Genomic DNA, 21,116 nt, shown 5'->3' on the forward strand with positions numbered 1-21,116 from the left:
GATAAAAATCTGTGTATATTTCAAGATATATGTGTGTGTGTGTGTGTGTGTGTGTGTGTGTGTGTGTGTGTGTGTGTGTGTAGAGTATAAAGTAAAAATTCTCTTCAGTTTCCAGTGGTCCTTCCCTCATCCTACTTGTTTTTGTAGGAAGACAGGTCTGAGTCACTGCGGATCTTTTTAATTTGAAGCAAATGTCAGAGATACTTAATTACATGTTTGTGTATTTATGGATACATGTAAATATATACACAAGTATATCTTTTGCTTTGTTTCAGGCTCACATTATACATTTGTTTTGTAACTTGAATTCTTCCTCTACCCATGTGGCTCAGAGGTCCTTTGCTATCAAAGCAATTAGCTCTACCACATTCTTTTTTCTGTTGTGTTCTAGTTTGGAATAATATGAATGTACCATCATCCTGCTATTGATGGACACTTAGGCTACTTCCAGTAGTTTGCTCTTATGAACACCTATGGCCTTGTGCATGTGGTCTGGTCATTTTTCTGGGAAAGATACTTGTTGCACAGAGCAGTCAATGCATTTGAAAGTTACCAGGTGTGGGCCCTCCCTGGTGGTACAGTGGGTTAAAGCATATCACTCTGAAAGCTCTCTGCAGCATGAGTTAGATCCCAGCCAGGGAGCTGACCCACATGGCGCACAGTCTCACCTGCTGCTCCCCTCAGCAGTGTATTTCAATAGATCCACCTGTTCTGCTCCCCACTCTGAATCTAGTGACTTTTCTCACCCTCCCCCCTCCCATACCTCTGGCCTGTATCCCAGTTCTTATGTGCATAAATAAATCTTAATAAATAAATAAAGACCAGCTAGGCTCTACTGATTCCCTGTAAACACATGGGTATGGCTTTTGGATTCTTTTTTTTTTTTATTCTGGTGAAAAAAAGATTAGCATTAGCCAGCTGGACTGAGTTAAGAAGACCCCAGTTTTGTCAGCAGCATCCAAAATGTCACTGTCAGGAGCCAGATGGACACAGGCCTCCTTTTCCCTGTCAGGTCTGATTAGGAGGTGACCTTGGCCCTCCATGTCACGGGCTCTTCAGGTCTGTTTGCTTTGTCGGCCTCAGCGTCCCCCGTGAGCACGGTGTGGCATTGTCTTCTGTCATCTTCACAGCTGACTCAGTGCTTAGGGCATCTCGATGGTGACGCGGGGTCAGACTCCTTTCACGGGGAGGGCTCTTCCCAGGATATTTAGGTGCCTTCAGCATCACAGTGTCTTGGGCTGCAGGAAGGTGGATGGTGGGTGCCATGATATGTGGGTCTTTTTCTTGTGGCTGTGGACTTTCAGCACTGCTTTCTCGGCCTTCAGAGCTTTGGCTTTGGGAGAGGCAGGGGCTTCCTTTACTTTCAGTGCCGTTGTCGTGAAAAGACACTTGGAGTCTTTATTCTGCTCCATCGATTTGTCTGTTCCTGCATGGACATCATAGAACATATCTGATAACTAATAGAGCAGCTTTTTTCTCATTGTTCTTTTTTTTTTAATTAAAAAAATAATATAATAGTTTATTTTTACATCATTTTGTGCCTTTTTCTATCTCAGTTGTAATCCCTGTGGGCTTCCCATCACCAACTCACCCATGTGCCATCACCATAGTCCAGTGTAATACCCCCCCCCACCACCACCGTTTTTGATCCCTCTCCACCCCCGTAACAGGTCTCTGGTATATAGTTGTTCACTATTATTATTTTCTCACCTGGTCCTTTATACTCCTGCGATGAGTGCAATCATCTGGTATTTTTTCTTTTCTTTCTGACTTATTTCACTAAGCATGATCTTTTCCAGTTTCAACCATGTTGCTGAGTAATATTCCATTGTGTATCTGTACCACAGCTTTTTAATCTAGCCACCTACTTTTGGGCATTTGGATTGTTTCCATGTTTTTCCAATTGTAAATAAAGCAGCAATAAACATGGGGGTGCAGGTGTCTTTTTGAATCAGTGTTTTTGTGTCTTTTGGGTAGATACCTAGGAGTGGGATTGCTGGGTCATAGGGAAGCTCCATGCTTAACAGTTTGAGAAACCTCCAAACAGTTTTCCATAGTGGTTGTACTAGTTTGCATTCCCACCTTGTTGTTGTTTTTAAAATATCTCTTCCAGATGAATTTTAGAATTAAGTGAAATTTCTTATTTGGACAGGGCTATATTGAACTTGTAGATTAATTAGAAAAGAACTGACAGTCTTATTGTCTTGAGACTTCCCATCCAGGAGCACGATATATTTTTTACTTACTCAGCCACCAGCAGTTCTTCCCTTCAGTAGCCTTATAGTATTTTCATATGGGCAACCTTGGTACTTGTTGTTATTAGGTTTATTGGTTTGTTTTTTTTTTTTTTAGATTTATTTATACATATAGCACGAGGGTACAGACCAGAGGGTACAGAAAGGGTTCACCAGAAATGGAGTGGGGAGCAGAACAGACAGATCTTCTGAAATACACTGCAGAGGGGAGCAGCGGGTGGGTCGGGAGACCCTGCTATGCCATGCAGGTCAGCTCCCTGGCCAGGGATTGAACTCGTGCTGCCATGGCTGTGATGGCTTCATAGCACTGTACTTCAACTCATTGCGCCAGCAGGGAGGGCCCTATTTTTGGTTATTTTACAGTTTCTTTTTTTTTTTAATTAAAAAGTTTATTTTTACATCATTTTGCACATTTTTTTTTTCATCTCAATTGTAATCCCCACGGGTTATTTTACAGTTTCTTGATTCTTTTTTGATGAATGGATTTCTGATTACCTTTTAGTTGGTGATTGCTGGAGTATAACGATAGCTAACTTCTCAGTGTACGTATGCTACCTGGTGCTAGCTATTACTCGTCTTTCACAGATAAAGATGCTGGATTTTAGAAGATTAAATATTCATCCAGGCTCACACTGGCAGAGCTGGTAACCTAACCCAGCATTCCTTTCTGTGGTTGTAAAGAGCATGCCAGCCCTACTGTTTATTATCTTAGTGTATTTTTGGAGTTTCTTACTCTTCTTTTTCCATGCCCTTTGTTGGGTACGTGGTTTCATGAATATCACTTCTCAGAAGTTTGACCCAGTCATTTTTTCCCCTTAGTTTTGAAACATACTACAATTTCCCCTTCTCAAGAGTGAACAGAGCAGTTCTTAATGTTGAGTCCATGTAGGTAGAAAATAGTGTAGAAACTGCAGCTCCCAAAATATCTTGTTAAATTCAGTAAAGTAAATGAACATGTTATTCCATTGTACTGTAAATTTTGTTTCTGGTGTACTTTTTTTCTCTATCCTATTTTTCCTTTGCTTAAGTTTCTGTGCTTCTGCTTCTTGAGTGGAGTAGGTGCATTTGGGAAGAGGCTACCCCCTCCTTGGTCAGGTTGACCTTACCATTGCTTCAGATGAGAAACAACCCATTCTTTCTTTCTTTTAAAGGTTTATTTATTTGTGCATACAGAACTGGGGTACAGGCCAGAGGTGCAGGGGTGGTGAGAGGAGTCACCAGAGACTGAGCGGGGAGCAGAACAGGCAGATGGACGAAGTACACTGCTGAGGGGAGCAGCGGGCGGGTCAGGAGAGGTCTGCCACGCCATGTGGGTCACCTCCAGGGCAGGGATTGAACTCCACTGAAGCTGTGGCCAGCTTGCAGTGCTGCATCCTAACCTCTTGTGCCACCAGGGAGGGCCCCATTCTGTCTGTCTAGTCATTTCTCTGCCGTGGGACTGCTATCCTCCTTGGGACCACAGCATCCCTGCTTTGCCTAGGCCTTGTTTGCTGGGGTTGCAGTAGGAGTCCCTCCTCTGGCCACTCTGTCCGCAGCCTATCCTTCCTTCTAGGTGAATGTTCTCACTCTCCCCCCCCACCACCACCACCACAGGGAGTGTGTTGTTCCAGGCCTCTGCCAGACATGGGAGAGGAGACGGTCTTATTTCCTAGTGGCCAGTGCCTCACTGGGAGAAAGAGGTCAGTGGACCTCCTCCCTTCTGACCTGGGGTTTGCTGTCCTGACCTTGGGCTACTGGCCACTCCTAAAGCCTCAGCCCAAGGAGCTAGGTCACTGGTGCTGACGCCTGCTCCAGCCGGCGCTTCACAGAGCAGCAAGCCCACCTGCTCTTGGCCATGAGTCAGTGGGCAGGAATGTTTGCTTATGTCATGTTTTCTCTTACAAGATGTAAATGTTATGTTTTTCCTTTAAAAAAGAAAAATAAAAGTAGAATGTGCTCATTAAATTTGAAAAATAAGGAAAATATGAAAGAGAGAATTGCTAGTTACCATCAGCCAAATACAACTTGATTATGTTTCCTTCTACTGTCCTTTTCTATGCACAGGCTATTTTTTAAACAGTTGTGGTAACAACTCGACTCTTTTTGTCTTACAATAGCCTATCATAAACATCTCACCTGTATTCTCTGAGAACATCATTTTATATGACTGTAACAGTCCATCAAGTAGATAACCATGTTTGGAACATGTTTTTGGTCTTGACCCCTTGAACACAGGGATGTCTTCCTTTCCCTGTTAACCCATTTTGGCTCAGTCATTCATGAAGTTGGCTAACCTCTTATGTTTGTATTTTCTTTCTGTGACATGTCTTGAGGTAATAATAGTGTGCCACTTGCTATGTGAAACAAAACTTTATTTTTCTTAAACATTCATTCAACTTTCAATTAGACCGAAATTGGACTTTCTCCTCACTGGCCTTATAATTGGTTCTGGGCGCCTCTGGCCCCAGCCTGGATGACTGAATGGCAGGCCCCTCATGTGTCCTGCCCCATCACGGATGTGAGCAGCTGGCAGCCCTCTGGCCTGTGGGTGGCATTCAGGGAGATGTTCCCCAGCTGTGGGTTGGGCTATTTGCTGGGGAGAAATTGAGATATTTTTGTCTACTTTTTTCCCTTCCCAATGCATGTATTTCCCTTCCCATTGGGTGGCCAGGGGTACCCTGTTTGCTAGAACTTGGGAGCTGGCTGCCTCACGCTTTCACCTGCCCCAGCCTCGTATGTCTCCTGTTCCTGACTTACGCTGACCCTGTTTCCACTCTGTTGGTCCCTTCCTCACAGCGCTGTGGCTGCACTGCTGCTCCGGCTTCCCCTTGCTGAGCGCGCGTGTGACCTTGCACTGCATTGGTGCTTCGGGAGCTGGCCGCTGCTCCGATGTCAGTAGCACAGGTTAGCAGATGGCAGTGGCAGCAGTGAGACCTGACACGTTCCGATGACTCCCTTCTTCCCATCCTTGCTGGCGGAGCCTGTGGCGGGGCCATGGTTTCCTTGCGGCATTTTAGGAGGGAGCTGAGGGAAACCGAGGGGCGAGGGGCGAGGGGGGGGGACCCCAGGTGCCAATGAGGCCTGTGACCTTTGCTGCTATAATATCAGTGTTTCACAAGCAGGGCGGTTCGGGAGTCCACTTGCAGCCCATCAAAAATTGATTTAATTGCAATTTTTCCTCCAATTAGGAGCACTGGAGCCTGACTAATTGGAGTAATAGAGAGTAATAAGGCTCAGATAAAAAGCCTTCCTCGGCGGCCTTTGTATCTCGTGTCAGCGCCTGTCAGAGGTCAGAGAGCTTGCATATTCTATTAGGCAGCCCGGCCTTCATTTGTACAAATTAGTTTACCCAACAGTAATTAAAATGCCAATGCGGGCTGAAGAGAGCTGAATGCCCTTGATGGGCATGTTGGTGAATGATGTGGCAGCTCCGGCGGCCTCCCTTGCCAGAGTGTGTCAGCCCTGGCTCAGAGGCGGCTGGGGCCTGGCCAGCTGGGGGCTCCGGGCCAGCCCCGGGGCCCAGCTGCTGAGCTCACCACTCCTGCTGCCCTCCTCGGTCACCGGCGCTCCTGCCCGGGGAGTCATTTGTTCACTTGCCCTTCATTCATTCAGCAGGCGTTTGAGTTTCACTGTGTTGGGCGTTATTCCAGGTGTCGAGGGGGGGTTTGCAGGGCAAGGTCAGGAAGGAAGGTGGGCCGGGTCAAGTGCTGTTCCTGCTAGGTGCTTCCTGTGTACGCTAGAGCAAGTTATACTATCTCCCTGTGACTCAGTTTCCTCATTTGTGAAATAAGGAAAGTGGTAGTGAGGACTAGATGGGTTACCTGCTCAGAGCTGGGCAAACAGTTCAGTGCTCCGTAAATTACTAGTGTGATTTAGAGGGCCAGAGTCAACCTTTTCACCCTGCTCACACCCAGCTATTGATAACTTCTCTTCTTACCTCCCTCTTACTTTTTCTGTGCTTTATTTTCTCTTCTGTAATATGAGTACCTAAGAATCCGCAAGTCTCTCTCCGATGTGCATCTCCTACTTCTACTGCGTGGGCCAGATGCTTACCTCTGGATGCAGGCGCGCCCGCAGAGGGGCTGTAGGTCTGAGCAAGGCCTGGGGTAGGGTGAAACATATGACAGTTGGTTTTCAGAAAGGGCCTTCTGGCCCTCCAAAAGTTGAGTTTATGGAGTCAGAGTGAGAGCGTGCTCACAAAAGTGTGTGTGTGTTTTGACATTAGTTTTTAGGTACTGTTAGCATTTGTCATTCAGTACCTGGTTGTGGTGCTTATAAGGACTTTACTGCCCTAGTGATGTATGACCATGTCATGTGTCATTCAGGGCTGAGTCTGATGCCTTAGGAATTTTTTTTTTAAAGATTGATTTCTGGCCCTCCCTAGTGGCACAGCGGGTTAAAGCACAGCACTAAGAAGCTAAAGCCATTTCCTCATGAGTTTGATCCCCGCCTGCCCCAGAGGTGACCCACATGGCATGGCAGACCTCTCCTGACCCGCCCGCTGCTCCCCTCAGCAGTGTACTTCTTCAGTTGGCCTGTCCCTCCCCCCCCCCCCGCACACTATCTCTAGTGAATCCTCTCATCCTCCGCATCTCCAACCTATACCCCAGTTCTGTATGCATAAATAAATCTTAAAAAAAAATCTTAAAAAAAAGATTTATTTATGCATACAGAACTGGGGGGCAGGCCAGAGGTGGAGGAGCAGTGAAAGGATTCACCAGAGACAGAGCAGGTAGCAGAACAGGCAGACTGATAAAGCACACTGCTGAGGGGAGCAGGGGGAGGCAGGAGAGGTCTGCCGCGCCATGTGGGTCAGCTCCCTGCCTGGGATTGAACCTGCACTAAAGCAGTTGTGGCCAGCTGGCAGTGCTGCACTTTAACCTGCTGCGCCACCAGGGAGGCCTTAGGAATTTAGGAATCATTAGTGAACAGAGGGACCCCTCTCCCCTTCTCAGCCTCTGTGCACTAGCTTTCCGGCCTCCCGGGCTTCAGACTCCAAAGGCGCTGTCCACCAGTTCCACAGATTGTACTGAGCACGCTTGTAGGCCAAGCACCACTCTGGCATGGCCACAGGACACTCGGGCGGTCTCCAAGGGAGGGCACCCCAAGATTGGTCTGTCCATGCGGGCAAGGTCTAGTGTGCTAGGGAGGACAGGGCGGGGCCCTGTCAGCTGTCAGCTCCTGCCTCTGCCCGTGCAGAGGCTGCCTGGTCCCAGGAGCCCCTGGGAGTGAGCCTGTGGGAGCTCGGAGCATGCCAGGACTGTGTCTGCAACCAACTTCACGTGACCCCAGGAGTTGGGCGGTCCCTGCGGTTTGGATGTGAGTCTTGTGAGTGTCGGCAGGGCCTGGCTCCAGATCTCTGAGTGCTGTTGTTTTCATGTTCTCTACTGAGTCTAAAATTTGGTTAAACTTTTAGGAGTTCCCATGGCATCCTGCTTTCCTCTCCTCTTCTTCCCTGCTTCACATAGTGAGATGAGGGCAGAGGGCAGCTTCTGGAAAGAAACGTTTATGGGTGTCACATCCAGGCATGAAAAGAAAGGTCTTTGTAGGGTTTGATAGAAAGAGGCCCTCCTCCCAGTGGCAGATGGACAGGGCCAGGGCCTGGGTGGCAGGACAGTGGAGGGCAGGAGCCCCAGGGAGAGGGTCTGTGTCCCTGCCCGGGCCGGATGGGAGGTTGGAGATGCAGGCTTCAGGCACCTCCTCTCTCCCTCTGTCCTTCTCTCTCCCACACCCCCACACACCCTTACCTTGACGCTAATTTAGGCTTGTGGCCAGTGGAGGCTGCCACAGGCCTCCTTGAGAGAAAACTGCTGGCGCCCCTCACCTGGCCCCTGCTGCTCTAAAGTTGAGAGCGCCCAATTGCCCGCTCCAATGATTTCCAAGTGGCTATTATGTTTCCAACCCCAGGTAATTGGCTTTACCAGTTATTAATGGATTACCCTGAGAGAAAAATGTCAGGGGGAAGGAGGTGAAGGCCACACCTCCTGGCTTTGTAGTTTGGCGCTTCAGTGTCCAGTGACAGCTTCCCAGGCTGGCCATCACTTGGGGCATGATGTGGTGGCTCTTTTGGCACCCCATCCTGGTTCGGTGGCTGCTGGTGCTTCTGAGTCGAGAGGAAGCTGGAACAGTGGAGCACGTCTCTGGAGGAAGTCTTGGCAGGGGAGCCCTGGCCTTGCACCTTTCCTGGCTTTTTGATTCAAGTCAGTGACTCAGCTGGTGGGCCGGCTCCCCTCAAGGCCACCCCCGCCCCAGCAAAAGCCACTGGCTTCTTCAGAGCTCTCTGCGGAAATCCCTCTCCGCACTGACACACTTGGGATCAGAGCACCACAGGTGCTGGGCAAGGCCTGGGCGGATGAGCTGCTGCCCCCACTCTGCTAGCCTGTCATTAGTGTGTCCAGTCCCCTTCTCCGCCACAGCTGACACGTAAGGGCATGCCTTCCCTGCCCCAGGGCTCCTGAGGGACACAACTGCTTTCAGCTTTCTTGCTTGCCAGTTGGTTTTCAAGCCCAGGATCCCTGCAGACTCCTGCCACACCCCTGACAAATCCTCTAACAAAGGGCTGGTCTTGCCCCTAGGTTCAAGTTCTAGTGCTCCCACCAGTCGCCCACTCTGCACTGACCTTCACTCCAGGGCGCACCTCCAGATACATGAAACTGCAGGTGGTGTATGGTGAACTCTCAGGGGCTTATGAGCCGCTGAGATACATGGTCAGAGTACCTTGCCCCTTGGAGACGCCAGTCGTCGTCGTCTGAGCGTGGCCTTCTGGCACCCTCCCCTGGAGCATGGACTGCCTGGCTCCTACGGCCCCTTCTCCCACCCTCGGGCACTCACCTGTGTTACCTTTCCTATTGTCACTTCTCTGTCTTAGTTTTTCTTTCCTCAGTTTGGCATCTTTACCCCTGCCCTGTGCTTACATTGTAGATCAGATGCCCTGGTTCTTAAAACCATCAGCGATGCCCCCTGGCCACCCTCGCCTCTGACCAGGATGCCAGAGCACTCTACAGCCTGTTCCCAGGAGACCTCTCGGTGCTGTGGCTTTGCAAACCCAGCATTCCCGCCTCAGAAGCCTGCCAGCTTTCCCTCCCAGGGCCTCTTAAGTTGCACCTGTAGATGTTGAAGTCAGCCACGGTTGTCGCGCTGAGTTCTTGGGAAGGGACAGCCCTCACGTGCTCCAACGGTTTTCCTCTGGCTCCTCTGCTTTCTCTCGCTGCTTCCCATCCTGGCTTAACCCCGTGATCCCCTGGAGAATGAGCACATTGCGTTCAGTTGTGTTGCTGCTTCTGCAGGTTCTGGCCAACTAGGTCTGACTCTGCTCTCCTTTTGTTTGGCAGCTCTTTTGTGACAGGAACAGCTTGTTGTGGACACTTCTCTCCCCTAAGAATCTGGGACCTCAACAGGTAAGAGATCCTTGCGTCCATGGTTTCCAGTGGGGGTCGGGCTGAAGCAGCCAGGGGCAAAGGCTAAAGAGTGGGCTGAGCCAGCCCTGCTTCAGCTGGCCAGGAGCGGCCCGTGAGCAGGCTGGGCAGGACCCCTGCCCAGCACCCCTGACGGGCTCTGTTGGGATGCCTGCTCCCGAGGAATCATTCAGGGTTTGCTGAGAAAACTGCTGCAGTAATTATAAATTATGGTAGGTGAATAATTTCATGTAGAGTGTTTTTTTTAAAAGATATATTTATTTATGCATACAGAACTGGGGTACAGGCCAGAGGTGCAGGAGGTGGGGGGAAGGCAGTGAGTGGATTCACCAGAGGCAGAGTGGGGAGCAGAAAAGGCAGATGGATGAAGTACACTGCTGAGGGGAGCAGCCAGCAGGTCAGGAGAGGTCTGCCGCGCCATGTGGGTCACCTTCGCAGTTGGGGATCGAACTCGTGCTACAGTGGCTGCAGCTAGCTTTGCAGTGCTGCGCTTTAACCCGTTGTGCCACTAGGAGGGCCCTCATGTAGAATTTATGACAATGGTTTGGATTTCTCTTTCTCTGAGAAGTGCTGGCTCTGTGGCTACTTAAAATTCCACCTGTCTGCAGAGATGGTTTTTCTAAAATAAAGGAATGTTGAGGATTTACTGTCCAGGGTATAATTGCTGGGTAATATGGTAAGTGTGTGTTTAGTTTTTCACTTTTTTTAGTTTTTAGTTTCTCACATACTCAGTGGCATTTGGCTGAGTATTGTCTGTATTTAATTTTAGCTGTTTTTGCAGGTGTTGGTATCTCATCATGGTTTTCATTTGAACCTGCCTGATAGTTAATATAGTGGGACAAATTTCTGTGTGCTAATTTGCCTCTCACATTCTCTTTGATGAAATGTCTACTCATGTCACCCATTTTCTCACTGAATTTTTGCTTTTGCACTGCTGAGTTTTGAGAGTTCTTTGCATATTACAGGTATTACTACCCTGTCAGGTGTGTGGTTTGCAAATATATTTTCTCAGTCTGTAGCTGGTCTCCTCCTCTTAATAGGGTCTTCTACTGAGCAAAATTTTCAGATTTGGATGAAGTCAAAATGATCTCAGCCTTTTCTCTTACTGTGCTTTTGGCATCAAGTCTAAGAATGCTTCACCAGTACTAAGTGCCCACATCCTGGTTTCTGTGACATAATCCACAGTGGCAAGGCAGTGATCATCTTGCTTGTCTCCTGCCTCAATTGCTCTAGCTTGCCTTCTTTCTGTCCATCTCCCCAGGAAACTATTAGCCATAACGTCTTTTCTTTTTAAAGATTTACTTATTTTTGCATACAAGAACTGGGGTATAGACCAGAGATGCAGAGGGTGAGAGGATTCACCAGAGACAGTGGGGAGCAGAACAGGCAGATCGATGAAGTACACTGCTGAGGAGAGCAGCGGGCGAGACAGGAGAGGTCTGCTGTGCCATGTGGGTCAGCTCCCTGGGATCCAACTTGTGCTGAAGCAGCTGCAGCTAGCTTCATAGTGCTGCACTTTAACCCTGTTGCACCACCAGGGAGGGCCCCATAACTTTTTTTTTCCCTGAAAAATCCATCTTTCAGATATAACTTTTACTACAGATGAGATGTTTTAACTAAATATGCTTTTCTGTACAACATTCTTTTGAATGAGAACCAGGGGTGGGAACCACGTGCAGCTTTGGGCCTTGCAATGCCTGCCCTTATGTGAGGATGACCTGCTTCCCTGAGTTGTCTTGGGCAAGAGCCAGGCTGAACCTCTCCTCCGAAGGACAGGCCCTGCTCCTCTAGGATCTTCTCTCCCCACCTCTCCCCCCCAGGACAGAAGTCTAAGGACCTTCAGCTGTTGTTCACAGATACCGTAGATCAGTTAGAGTCTGTGGGCTATGAGCAATGAAGACTGGATTCAAAGCGGCTCAAATAACAAAGGGGTGATGACTGTCTCACCTGGCCAGGAGTCCAGAAGAGCGTGGCCAGTAGTTCAGTGAGAACATCAGGGACCATCTTCTCCGCTCCCGCTTTGCACCCTGGTTGCAGTGACTTTGCCCGTGCCCTCATGGTGAAACTGGTTTTCAAAAGTTTCACCAATCATAAAGCAAAGGGAAGAGATGGGGGAGAGGCCATGTTCCTGCCTGGAGTTGCTTAAGCTGTGGAAGGCTTTCCTCAGAGCCCCCGAAGATACTTTTCCTAGTATTGAGTGAATGAAAACTGTTCCCATGCTTACCCTGACCCAGAGCTGACAGGGGAAATGGACTGCTCTGTGAAGATGCCCCTGGAGGCTGGGAAAGAGCCAGCTTTTTCCAGGGCAACTCTGGCGGTGGGGGAAAAGAGAGGTGGGCACAAAATCAAGAATGGTTTGGTCAGCAAAACAGGTGAGGTAAGGAGTAGCTGAATGGGTGATACACAGTCCTGAGTTTTCTTCTAATTTATATGGTATGTTGTTCCTAGAAAAGCGGCATTCACAACTGAGTAATGAACAGCCGGGTGTGAGCTGATGAATGGCAGTTTCCCTTATTCTGGAAATTTCTGCTTTTGTTAATTAGCCCATTGACACTGTTGTTTGCATAACTAAAACTTCCAAGGGCACTTTTGTTCTTTTGCCCTTGGGATATTGAAGTTCCTGCTGTCTGTGAAAGCTGTTCCCACCTGCTAGATTCTTGCCACTGGCAACTTTTTCCTTCTGAATGGGGCTGAGGCAGGAGTCCCTCCTCTGGGGGTTCAGAATGGAGACTGTGAGGTACTAGAGGGTGCACAGCTGGTGTGGTTACACAGACCTGGATGGCTGACTTGACTGCTGCTTTAGTAAGCTCTGCGACTCTCTGCGCCTTCCTTCCACACTGGAGACATCAAACCACTCTGAGCTATCTTTTTACCTAGTCACATCAGTACCTTGCAGTTTGCAGGATTTCAGCTTGTCAGTGCTCCAACCAGCTATGGCCTTGTGGCTAGTAGAAGGGGAGGTGAATTTGCAACCTTAGAGCACAGAAAAGGCTCTTGGCACTAGGGCTGTAGGTGGACAATGTAACCAACTTTCAGCTATTATTGCTGAAAGTTGGTTACATTTAGACATATAGTTGGACCTGATGCTTGGTGTCATCACTGGCCTGGCCCCAGGATGGGGGGTATGCCGGGGGAGGGGATACACCCCTGTGGTCCAATTTTATCTCATATGATCTTTGAGTGGCCCCTTCTGGCTAGGGTTGCCTTGGTGGGGGTTCTTCTGGGCACAGATGATGGTCAGGGTAGAGTTTCTAAAACACCCCAATTTTTTGAATGGCATACTCTTATGAAACCCCTATGTCACTAACCCAAACACATGGTCTCTACCTAGTAGGAACCCAGATGAGAATGGACACGACAGCTGTGGCCTCAGTTCTCACTGGAGCCAGACCAGCGGCAGCCACTGAGCCCACTGGCCAATTGATGGCAGGGCTGTCCGGGGCCACGCTGGCACTGCCTTGCCCTAGCCCTGACTTCCCGCCTCACTGCTGAGCCGAGCCAGACGTCCTTAAACATGTCTCCTGGCTTCAGCAGCACATGGAGCCTGTGCCGTGCAGAGGTGGAGGGAGATTCCCAAGTGGAGGCATCTGCTTTTGGTGGGAGGAAACGGACGGACAGGACGAATGTCTGTGGCTGTCTCTCTCAGAGAAGCCCAAGCAGATAATAAAGCCATGTAGAAAATAGGATTAAGGTAATGAACAGGCAGGACAGAGTTTGATCTTTCAATAATGCCAAAGCCTGACTGACAGGCCAATCTGGAAGGTGGAGCCGCATCGCCGGCAGGACTTGGTGGCGGGGCTGTGTGCGATACTGGATGGATTCTTTGCTTTTAACCTGTCACTGCTGAAACTTGAGGCGTGCAGGATTTTCTCTTTTATGTGTGTGCTGTGACTTGGTGGGCGGAGTACCGGAGGGCAGTTTTGCTCTGACATCGCCCCTCCAGGGGCTGCCCTCGGGCGCTGGGGGAGATGCCTCTCAGGTGTAGGCATCCTGCTGGGCACTGGGGACCCCTCATCCATCTTGTCTGCCAGGAGCTTTGCCCCTTCTCTGAGTGCCTGGGACCCCTTTCAGAGTCACCATGGCTCCCTCAGCCCTTCGTTCCGTCAAGATCCTTGAAGACTCCATCCTCCTTATGGGGTAGAGAGGAAGCACACGGGTCAGAGGCCAGCTCGCAGCCATTGTCTGGTGGGCTGGGAACTTGACTGTTTTCTCCTTCCCTTTCTGCCTCTCTGTCCTTTTGCTGAAGACCATGTGCTGGGCTCAATGAAAGGGAAATTCTAACTTGTCTAAACCAGGCAAGGGAGTTCTTCACCCCACCTGGAGATGCCAGAGTGTCCCTCCTCCCCGGGGAAGGTGGTCACTAGGTCTTATCACAAGGCCCCAAGAACATCCATCTTGACAGTGCCAGAAGGCAACCACTGACATGTCAGGCCAGGGAACTATGCCAGAATAACCCCATTCCTGGGCCTGAGCTCTGGATGAATCACAGCCCCATCTTGTGCTCCCTGTTTGCTTTTGATGGGAACTCTTGGCTAGGCCCCAGGGAAGTTGCCAGGTTGATGTGGGGCGTGTCTCCTGGCTTTAGAAAGGCCGGGGAGACCTGACTGGCCTGACATCACATACTCCTCTCCCTGAACTTGCTGTTGTCACTGGTTATACTTTTCTGCTAAGTGGCACTGGTGCCTTGAGAGCAGGCACAACAGATGCCCTGGTGGTCGTGGGCAGGTAGGCACCAGGACGGAGGAGGCCTGTGATCCCAGACCCAGTGGTTATCACAGTGGGTCCAGCTGCAGCCTGCGATCTGGGCTCTCTGATGGGGCGTGGGTGACCATGTCATTCCAAGGGCATTGAAGGGGGTAGAGTCTTGGGCTTGACACTGTGCTATGTGTGACAATACGCCTGGCTCAGCACACATCCCTTCCCGTTATGCCTCCATTTCTGTCTCAAAGCCCCAAGTCTCTCTTAAAGAAGGCAGGGCTTCTCACCCATTGTGACAGGTACCTATATTTTTCCCTCTGAGTCCTTGCTCCAGCTGTCTCATGCCTGGAAGACCTCCCTCTGCCTACTGAAACCCTACTGACTGGCCAACAGAAGTAGCACCTCCCCCTCGAAGCCCTCCATGACCCCCCCAGCCAGGTGCCCCAGCTCTGCTCCTTGCTTGCAGCTGGTTCTTTCCCTGGGCCAACACCTCGCCCCCTTCCCCCGCCCTCTCATCACTGCCTGTGACAGTTCTGTGCTAAAGCAGCTCAGTACTCACAACCAGAAACCTCTTGTCGTCCCCTTATAAAACTTGCTTTCATCTCTCTTCTGGCTGGAGCTGGTGTCCTTCTCCACCGAACACTGCCCAAGCACTCACGTGGACCTTGTCGATCGTCCTGTGGCCTGGACAGACCCCCGTGGGGCAGCCATCTCTCGGGCTCAGGGTCCCTTCGGAGCATCCGGTGGCACGGGGCGTGGGACAGCGCCCCTGCCGCCTGCAGGAGGAGCCAGTGGCCTAAGCGCAGGTCGCGCTGCTCCGAGGGCACCGCTGGTGCCCATCCTGCCCGCCCAGGTGTGGCTTTGTCCTGGGACCGCGGGGCCTGGCCCTCTGTTAGGGTGATTACGGGAATTGCCCCCTCTTTAAAGCACCTGCCTTCTCCTTTGAAAGTATTACTGACAGCTTTTTTCATTTTCTTTTTTCTTTACCTTTTTAAAGAACCCTGTAATTTCTTTCTTTCTCCCCCCTTTTCTTTCTTGTCCCCTCTGTCCCCCTGAACTCTTTGAAATTGGCTCTCTGCCTGCTGACACCAAACTGATACTTTGCGTTTCACTTCTCCTTATCCCTTTATGGCAACAGATGTTGAAATTTTGTATCCTTTTATCTGCCCGGCTGCCCCTTCCTGTAATTATGGCCCTCTTGTTAGCAGTACAAAGTGGGCTGCCTGGCTGCCTGGCCTTTGAGCCATTGTGTCTGAACACGTGTGTGCAGGCGGGTGCGGGTGCTGTGCCCGCGCACACGTGCACATGAAGGGCCGTGTGCCTGACCAGGACCCTGGGCTCTGACCTGCGGGGCTGGGGCAGGCCTGGCCTCCTCCATTCTCACCCACCCCACCAGAGACAGACTATAGCTGGGACTGCAGAGCGACCACGGTCCAAAACCCGCGGGCCCTGCAGCCATGGCGTTCACGCCAGCGTAGCGGTGCGCCAGCCAGTCCCTGCCCTCAAGGACCCAAGCCTCCAGCTGGGCCAGGTGCCAGCCAGGTGCCCTAATTCTGCGCCCTGGCCGGAGCTAGCTGGCCCTTTCCCTGAGCCAACACCTCCCCCCCACGCCTGTCATTGCCTGTGACAGCTCTGTGCTGACGCTCAGTGCCCGCAAGTAGAAACCTCCTCTCACCTGCCCTCTTATAAAGCCCCCCCACCCCCAGTTGACTACTTGACAGACATCTCTCTCTCCCTGGAGGGAAACCTCCTTGAGGACAAGGAGAATGTCTCTCACATTTCCCTGCACTTTCTATTGACATAATGCCTTGTATGCAGAAGGTGCTCAGTAAGTGGCTGATGATCAAAGAAAGGAAGTGGGAAGGAGCAGGGGAAAGAAGTGAGACAAAGCCTCCTCTCAGCAGCCATGTTGGCCCTGCTTATGCCTTCAGGCCATCTGTCCTGTTTGTCAGCCATCCATCTGCTCTTCTCCCCAAAACTACCCTTGCGTTTTGGGGTAGCACATGCTAAATGGGGTGTCCTCACATCCAGATGCAAAGAATGAGCACCTATAGGTGCTCTCCTGGGAGGATCGTTGGAAGTCAGTATGTTGAAAGTGACTGAGACGTGGAGGCCAAGGGCGTTGTCAGCACAGGACTCCAGGCTGTGGCTTGTGGTGGGTGCAGGGGCAGGATGAGATCAGGGCACTTAGGAGGGGCGTGAAGCAGGATCCCGGACTGGCTCTGTAGGGGTCTACGCTGGGGGAGAGGCACGATGGGGTTTTGCCAGGGACTGCCCCTCTGAGCTCAACTCTGACCTGTCACTCAGGACCTCGCCCACATAGAACACCTGGGCCTTCAGTCCAGGGACCTATGTCCAATTAACTGTCCCCACAAAGATGGTGATGGGTATCATTTAAGATTCACTCTTCCCTGCCAGGAACTCCTCTTCGTCCTCCCTCTCCTCTCCTGATGTTGGGGTTGGGGGGGTGGGGGGGCGGCTAAGCCAGGGACATCTGACTAATCTCACCTAGGGTGTGCATCTGCTGGCTTTTCCTCCGGGGGAGACGGCCTTGGGAAGAGGGCGGCTCAGGCCACGCTCCCTGGCTTGGATCTCACTCATCAGGCTCACGAGGGCAGCCCCATCTGTCTTTATCTTTCCCTGGGTTGATAAAGAATGGCTGGAGTGAGACTGGGGGAGGCTGGGGTGTGGAGGCCCCCAGCAGCTCCCAGAGTCCAGGCTTTGTGTGCGGGCTTGGAAGGGGATGGACTTTTTGTCTGGCCGTATAGTGAGCCTGGCCCTTGCTCCTGTCTCGGCCTGAGCCGAGCCCTGTTCCCACACAAGCCATGTAACAGCCAGGGCTCTGTACCCGCTCCTGCCCCCCACAGTGAGCACCAGGATACATTCTCAACATTCTTTTCAGTGAAAAGGGGTGAAATATCTGAATTTGGGGGTTACCACATTATACAAATTGCAATCTAATCGTTTTTACAAGAATGCCCTCACAGTAAGAAAAGAAGACCCAGAGGGGGGCTGAGGAGGCAGTTTGTTTTGTCCCTCTTTCTCCACCCCCCAGCCCCAAAGTTTGGGGCTATTGTTGGCTGATCTCTCTCCCTCCACTAGAGCAAGAGTTTTCTAGTTAAATTGGCCCTGGGGTGGGGGCCATGAGGGGCCTGTGGTGCTATTTCTGTTTGTTTTCCCAAATCAAAGCCACAGCGGGGCCCCTGTAGCACCTCGGCTGGGTTGGAAGCGCTGAGTTGGAAGAGCGGGGCCATTTCCCAGAGCGGGTGTGTCAGTTTATGCTCTGAACTTAACCTCTTGGGCACACACAACAGCGCCTCGAGGGTTCCAGGCCCACCGGCAAAAGAAATCGTATCTCTTTATTGGCCCATTTAAAGTGTGTGTGGCCTTTTCAGAGAACCCAGAACTGCCACTAGGCCAGCGGGCCTAGTCCTGGCCCCCAGGGCTGGTGTTCACTTGGTCTTTGGGTCTTTCCCAGATGGTGGGGTTTCGTGTCTCTTATCACAGACACTGTGCCACGACTCTTCGCAGTACTGGCTCGGACACTGAGGCAGAGGCCCAGCATGCAGTGTCATCTGGGTGTGGCCCTTACACTGCCTGGCCAGCCCAGGGGTGCCCAGCTCTCCTCCTCAAACCTGGGCCAGCTATGGGCAGGTAGAGCCATGCTGTGCTTCACCTCCCCGGCCCCACTGCCTTTCATCTTCTGTTTCAAACAGACAAACATGAAATTACTGCAGCAGATTAAAGGGGAGAGCTCCTCAGTCATTCCTGCAGGCCTCACTAATGGAGGGGCAGGGCCCCCAAATCTGGAAGGAGAGGGGGGAACTGTGGAGCAAAACAGCCCCTACCTGGAATGCATACAAGTGTGTGTGCACCTGTGGGAGTGACCAGCCCATCTGGGAAGACCGAGCTTCCTGGGAGCCGAGATCAGTGGCCCTAAGAGATGTGGGCGGGCCTGGGAGCCTTTCTGCCGGCAAGCCCGCACCCCAGCATGGGCTCATCTGCCAGACAGGAAGGGGCTTCCCTGGGACAGGCTGTGGCAGGGGTGCCTAGTAGCTGTGCTCCCCGCTGGGTCACTGTGCTGCCCAGGGCTCCGGTGGGGAAGGCAGAGGGAGCCGCCGCTATGCCTGCAGGGACTCGGCTTTACTGCGGAGTAAGGGGCAGGGCTGGAGGCGAGGTGCCTCTGGCCCTGTGCCATAGCTGGGCTGGTAAGACCAAGTCCGCCACACCCTCTTACCGGGGTGTCTCTGTGACGTGCCGGTGGCCACATTCTCGTCATGCCATGAGGAGAGCCTAGCACCCCTGGGTGAAGCTATGGGGTTGGGCCTGGAAGGGGCCGTCTGTTTCTTCATTCCCCCAATCATGCTGCAGAAACTCTGCTTCTACCCGTCCCCAAGCCACAGGGATTAGCGAGTGTACTTGATGTTGAGGGGTAGTTGCTAGGGCCAGGAGGCCCCCCTACGTGGTTGCTAGGGGTCCGGCATCGGGGCGAAGGGTCTGCCCACTGCCGCGGTCACGGAGGGAACTACACAGTCACAAAGAAATTGTTCTTCTCGGTAATCTGCTCTCGGCCACCGGGAGGGGTGAAGTGGGGGAGCAAGCTGGAGCCCAGCAGGCTGGGGGCTGTGATCACAGAGGCGTGCTACCCCGGGCTGGGGGCCAGCGGCCCAGGAACTCCAGGGACCAGCACGCTAAGCTGCTTTCTCAGCGATTTCTCTCCCCAGACACAAAGGTGTTTACTTGTTTTAACATCTCCTGGGACTCCCCTTCTCCCTTTGTGTGGTCTTTATCCCCAATGAGGTTTGAGCCCCAGATTACAGGCGGGAATTAAGGCATTGCACTCGGGCAGCTCAGAACTGCACGACCTGCAGGATCAAGGAGTATAAAGTAACCGAGTGTGGGGGGGCGACCTCTTCAGCGGGGCCCATTCACCGTGGCTGGCGGCGGCAGCACGCAGGTGTGCTGGAGGGAGTGCTGGCCGCTGAGTGAGGCCTTCAGCAGGGGCAGGAAGAGCTGGGGGCTGTCCTCCCAGGCCCCTTGCCGAGGGGGTCCAACTCCTGGGGTGGAGAGCTGCAGCTGCCCATTTGTAGGTGAAAAGAATGGGTGTGGGCCCAGGTAGGCCGACCTCCCCTTACCTCCTCTCTGCAGTGGGCAGCTGGTGACACACCTGGGCAGTGACTTCCCTCCAGGGGCTGGCGTGCTGGATGTCATGTATGAGTCCCCATCGACGCTCCTGTCCTGTGGCTACGACACCTACATTCGCTACTGGGACCTCCGTGCCAGTGTCCGGTGAGTACGCAGTGGGAGGCCAGCAGTGCCATGCCCGCAGGGTGGGCACAAAGTCCCCCATTGGGGTCAGCCAAGCTGAGACTCCCCACCCTGGGGATTCCTGGTCCCAGAGCCCAGGAGCCCAGGGCCTGGGAAACCATGGACACCGGGCCCTGGAACGGGCAGGCCTTTCTCTGGCCCCAGGACCGGTGAGGTGCAGCTCCGCAGGGGCCTTCTGGGCATCACCGCACGGGAAGCACAGATGCTGCCTTGGAGTCTGGGGCTTGGCCAGTGAGACCTTTACAGAGGAGAGGATTTTGAAGAATTTGGGGAACTCAGCTTCCTTCTCCCCCAGTCAAAAATGGCTCCTGAGGAAAGCTGGGGTAGAGGTGCAGAGGGCTCCCCTGAACCACCCTCCAGCTTCTCCTCTTCCTGGACAGGAAGTGTGTCATGGAGTGGGAGGAGCCCCACGACAGCACCCTCTACTGCTTGCAGACAGATGGGAACCACCTGCTGGCCACGGGGTCCTCCTACTACGGAGTCGTGCGGCTGTGGGACCGGCGCCAGAGGGCCTGCCTGCACGTGAGTGCCCATCTCAGCCCTGGGGGTGGTGTCTGGAGGGAGGGGCAGATGCCCTGGGCATCTAGGGTTCATTTTCCTCCAGCCTCCACTGGAAAGCGCTCCCCATCCCGGTGCCCCGCCTTGCAGGCCTTCCCACTGACGGCGACGCCCCTCAGCAGCCCTGTGTACAGCCTGCGCTTTACCACCAAGCATCTCTACGCTGCGCTGTCTTACAACCTCCACGTCCTGGACTTTCAGAACCCGTGACCTGTGGACCAGGGAAGCCAGCTACTCAGGGACTGTCCTGATGGGAGGTACAGTGATACCTCCTCCCCTGCCCCACGGTGCCTGAGCTTGTAGACCTGTGACTCCAGCTACAGGCAACTCACGGACTAGGAATTTGGAGTCACCAGGGGCTCGGTCCCTCTTGGGAACCAGATGGAGGAAAAATATGTGCCACTCTGAGACAGGTAGCCAACCTGGCTAGGCTTTCGGCCCTGTCGGCTCGAACAGGATCAAGCCTGCACCCTGCCCTGCAGACCCTTGAGCCACAACAGCTTAGCGAGGCGAGGTGCTCAGCCACCCAGCTGCTCTCTTTCTGCCCCTTGCCTGGAAGGAGTGCCAAGGCTGCCAACCTGCCTGCTGGCGCTGGCCCCTACCTCCTCAGTCAGACCCCACCCTTGACCAAATGCTTGGGCTGGGAACACATTCCTGGGGCACGGTAGCCTCGTCTTGCTTTGAAAACAAGAGAGGACAAAGAGAACCCGGCAGTCTGAGCCAGCCCACGCTCAGGTTAGCTCCCAAGACATGCTACAGTGTTCACTTTTGTAGAAAATAAAGCTTGATTGTTCACAGATCTGGTTTCTCACTGGCTGTGGAGTCCTGGAAGACCCCAGGTCGAGGGACCAGCAGATTCAAACTGGGGATGTGCATGCTGGGA

The 21,116-nt window shown here is 52.4% G+C and overlaps 1 protein-coding gene across 3 annotated transcripts in view; it reads left to right on the forward strand.

Annotated features, from left to right (window-relative positions):
• Positions 1–21,030, forward strand: part of FBXW4 (F-box and WD repeat domain containing 4) — a 76,393-nt gene extending 55,363 nt beyond the window's left edge. Inside the window, exons 6-9 of one of the 3 annotated variants that reach the window (XM_004680515.2) lie at positions 9,566–9,631; positions 19,496–19,636; positions 20,056–20,197; positions 20,324–21,030. In XM_004680515.2, the coding sequence (XP_004680572.1) occupies positions 9,566–9,631; positions 19,496–19,636; positions 20,056–20,197; positions 20,324–20,443 (469 nt within the window). In that variant the 3' untranslated portion in view covers positions 20,444–21,030. The remainder of the gene's footprint in view (positions 1–9,565; positions 9,632–19,495; positions 19,637–20,055; positions 20,198–20,323) is intronic. The other 2 variants (XM_012723640.1, XM_012723639.1) reach the window with 2 other exon arrangements.
• The last annotated feature ends 86 nt before the right edge of the window (positions 21,031–21,116 follow it).

Source organism: Condylura cristata, unplaced genomic scaffold, assembly GCF_000260355.1.
Source record: "Condylura cristata isolate star-nosed mole 26May11 unplaced genomic scaffold, ConCri1.0 scaffold00011, whole genome shotgun sequence".
Taxonomy (NCBI): Eukaryota; Metazoa; Chordata; class Mammalia; order Eulipotyphla; family Talpidae; genus Condylura; species Condylura cristata.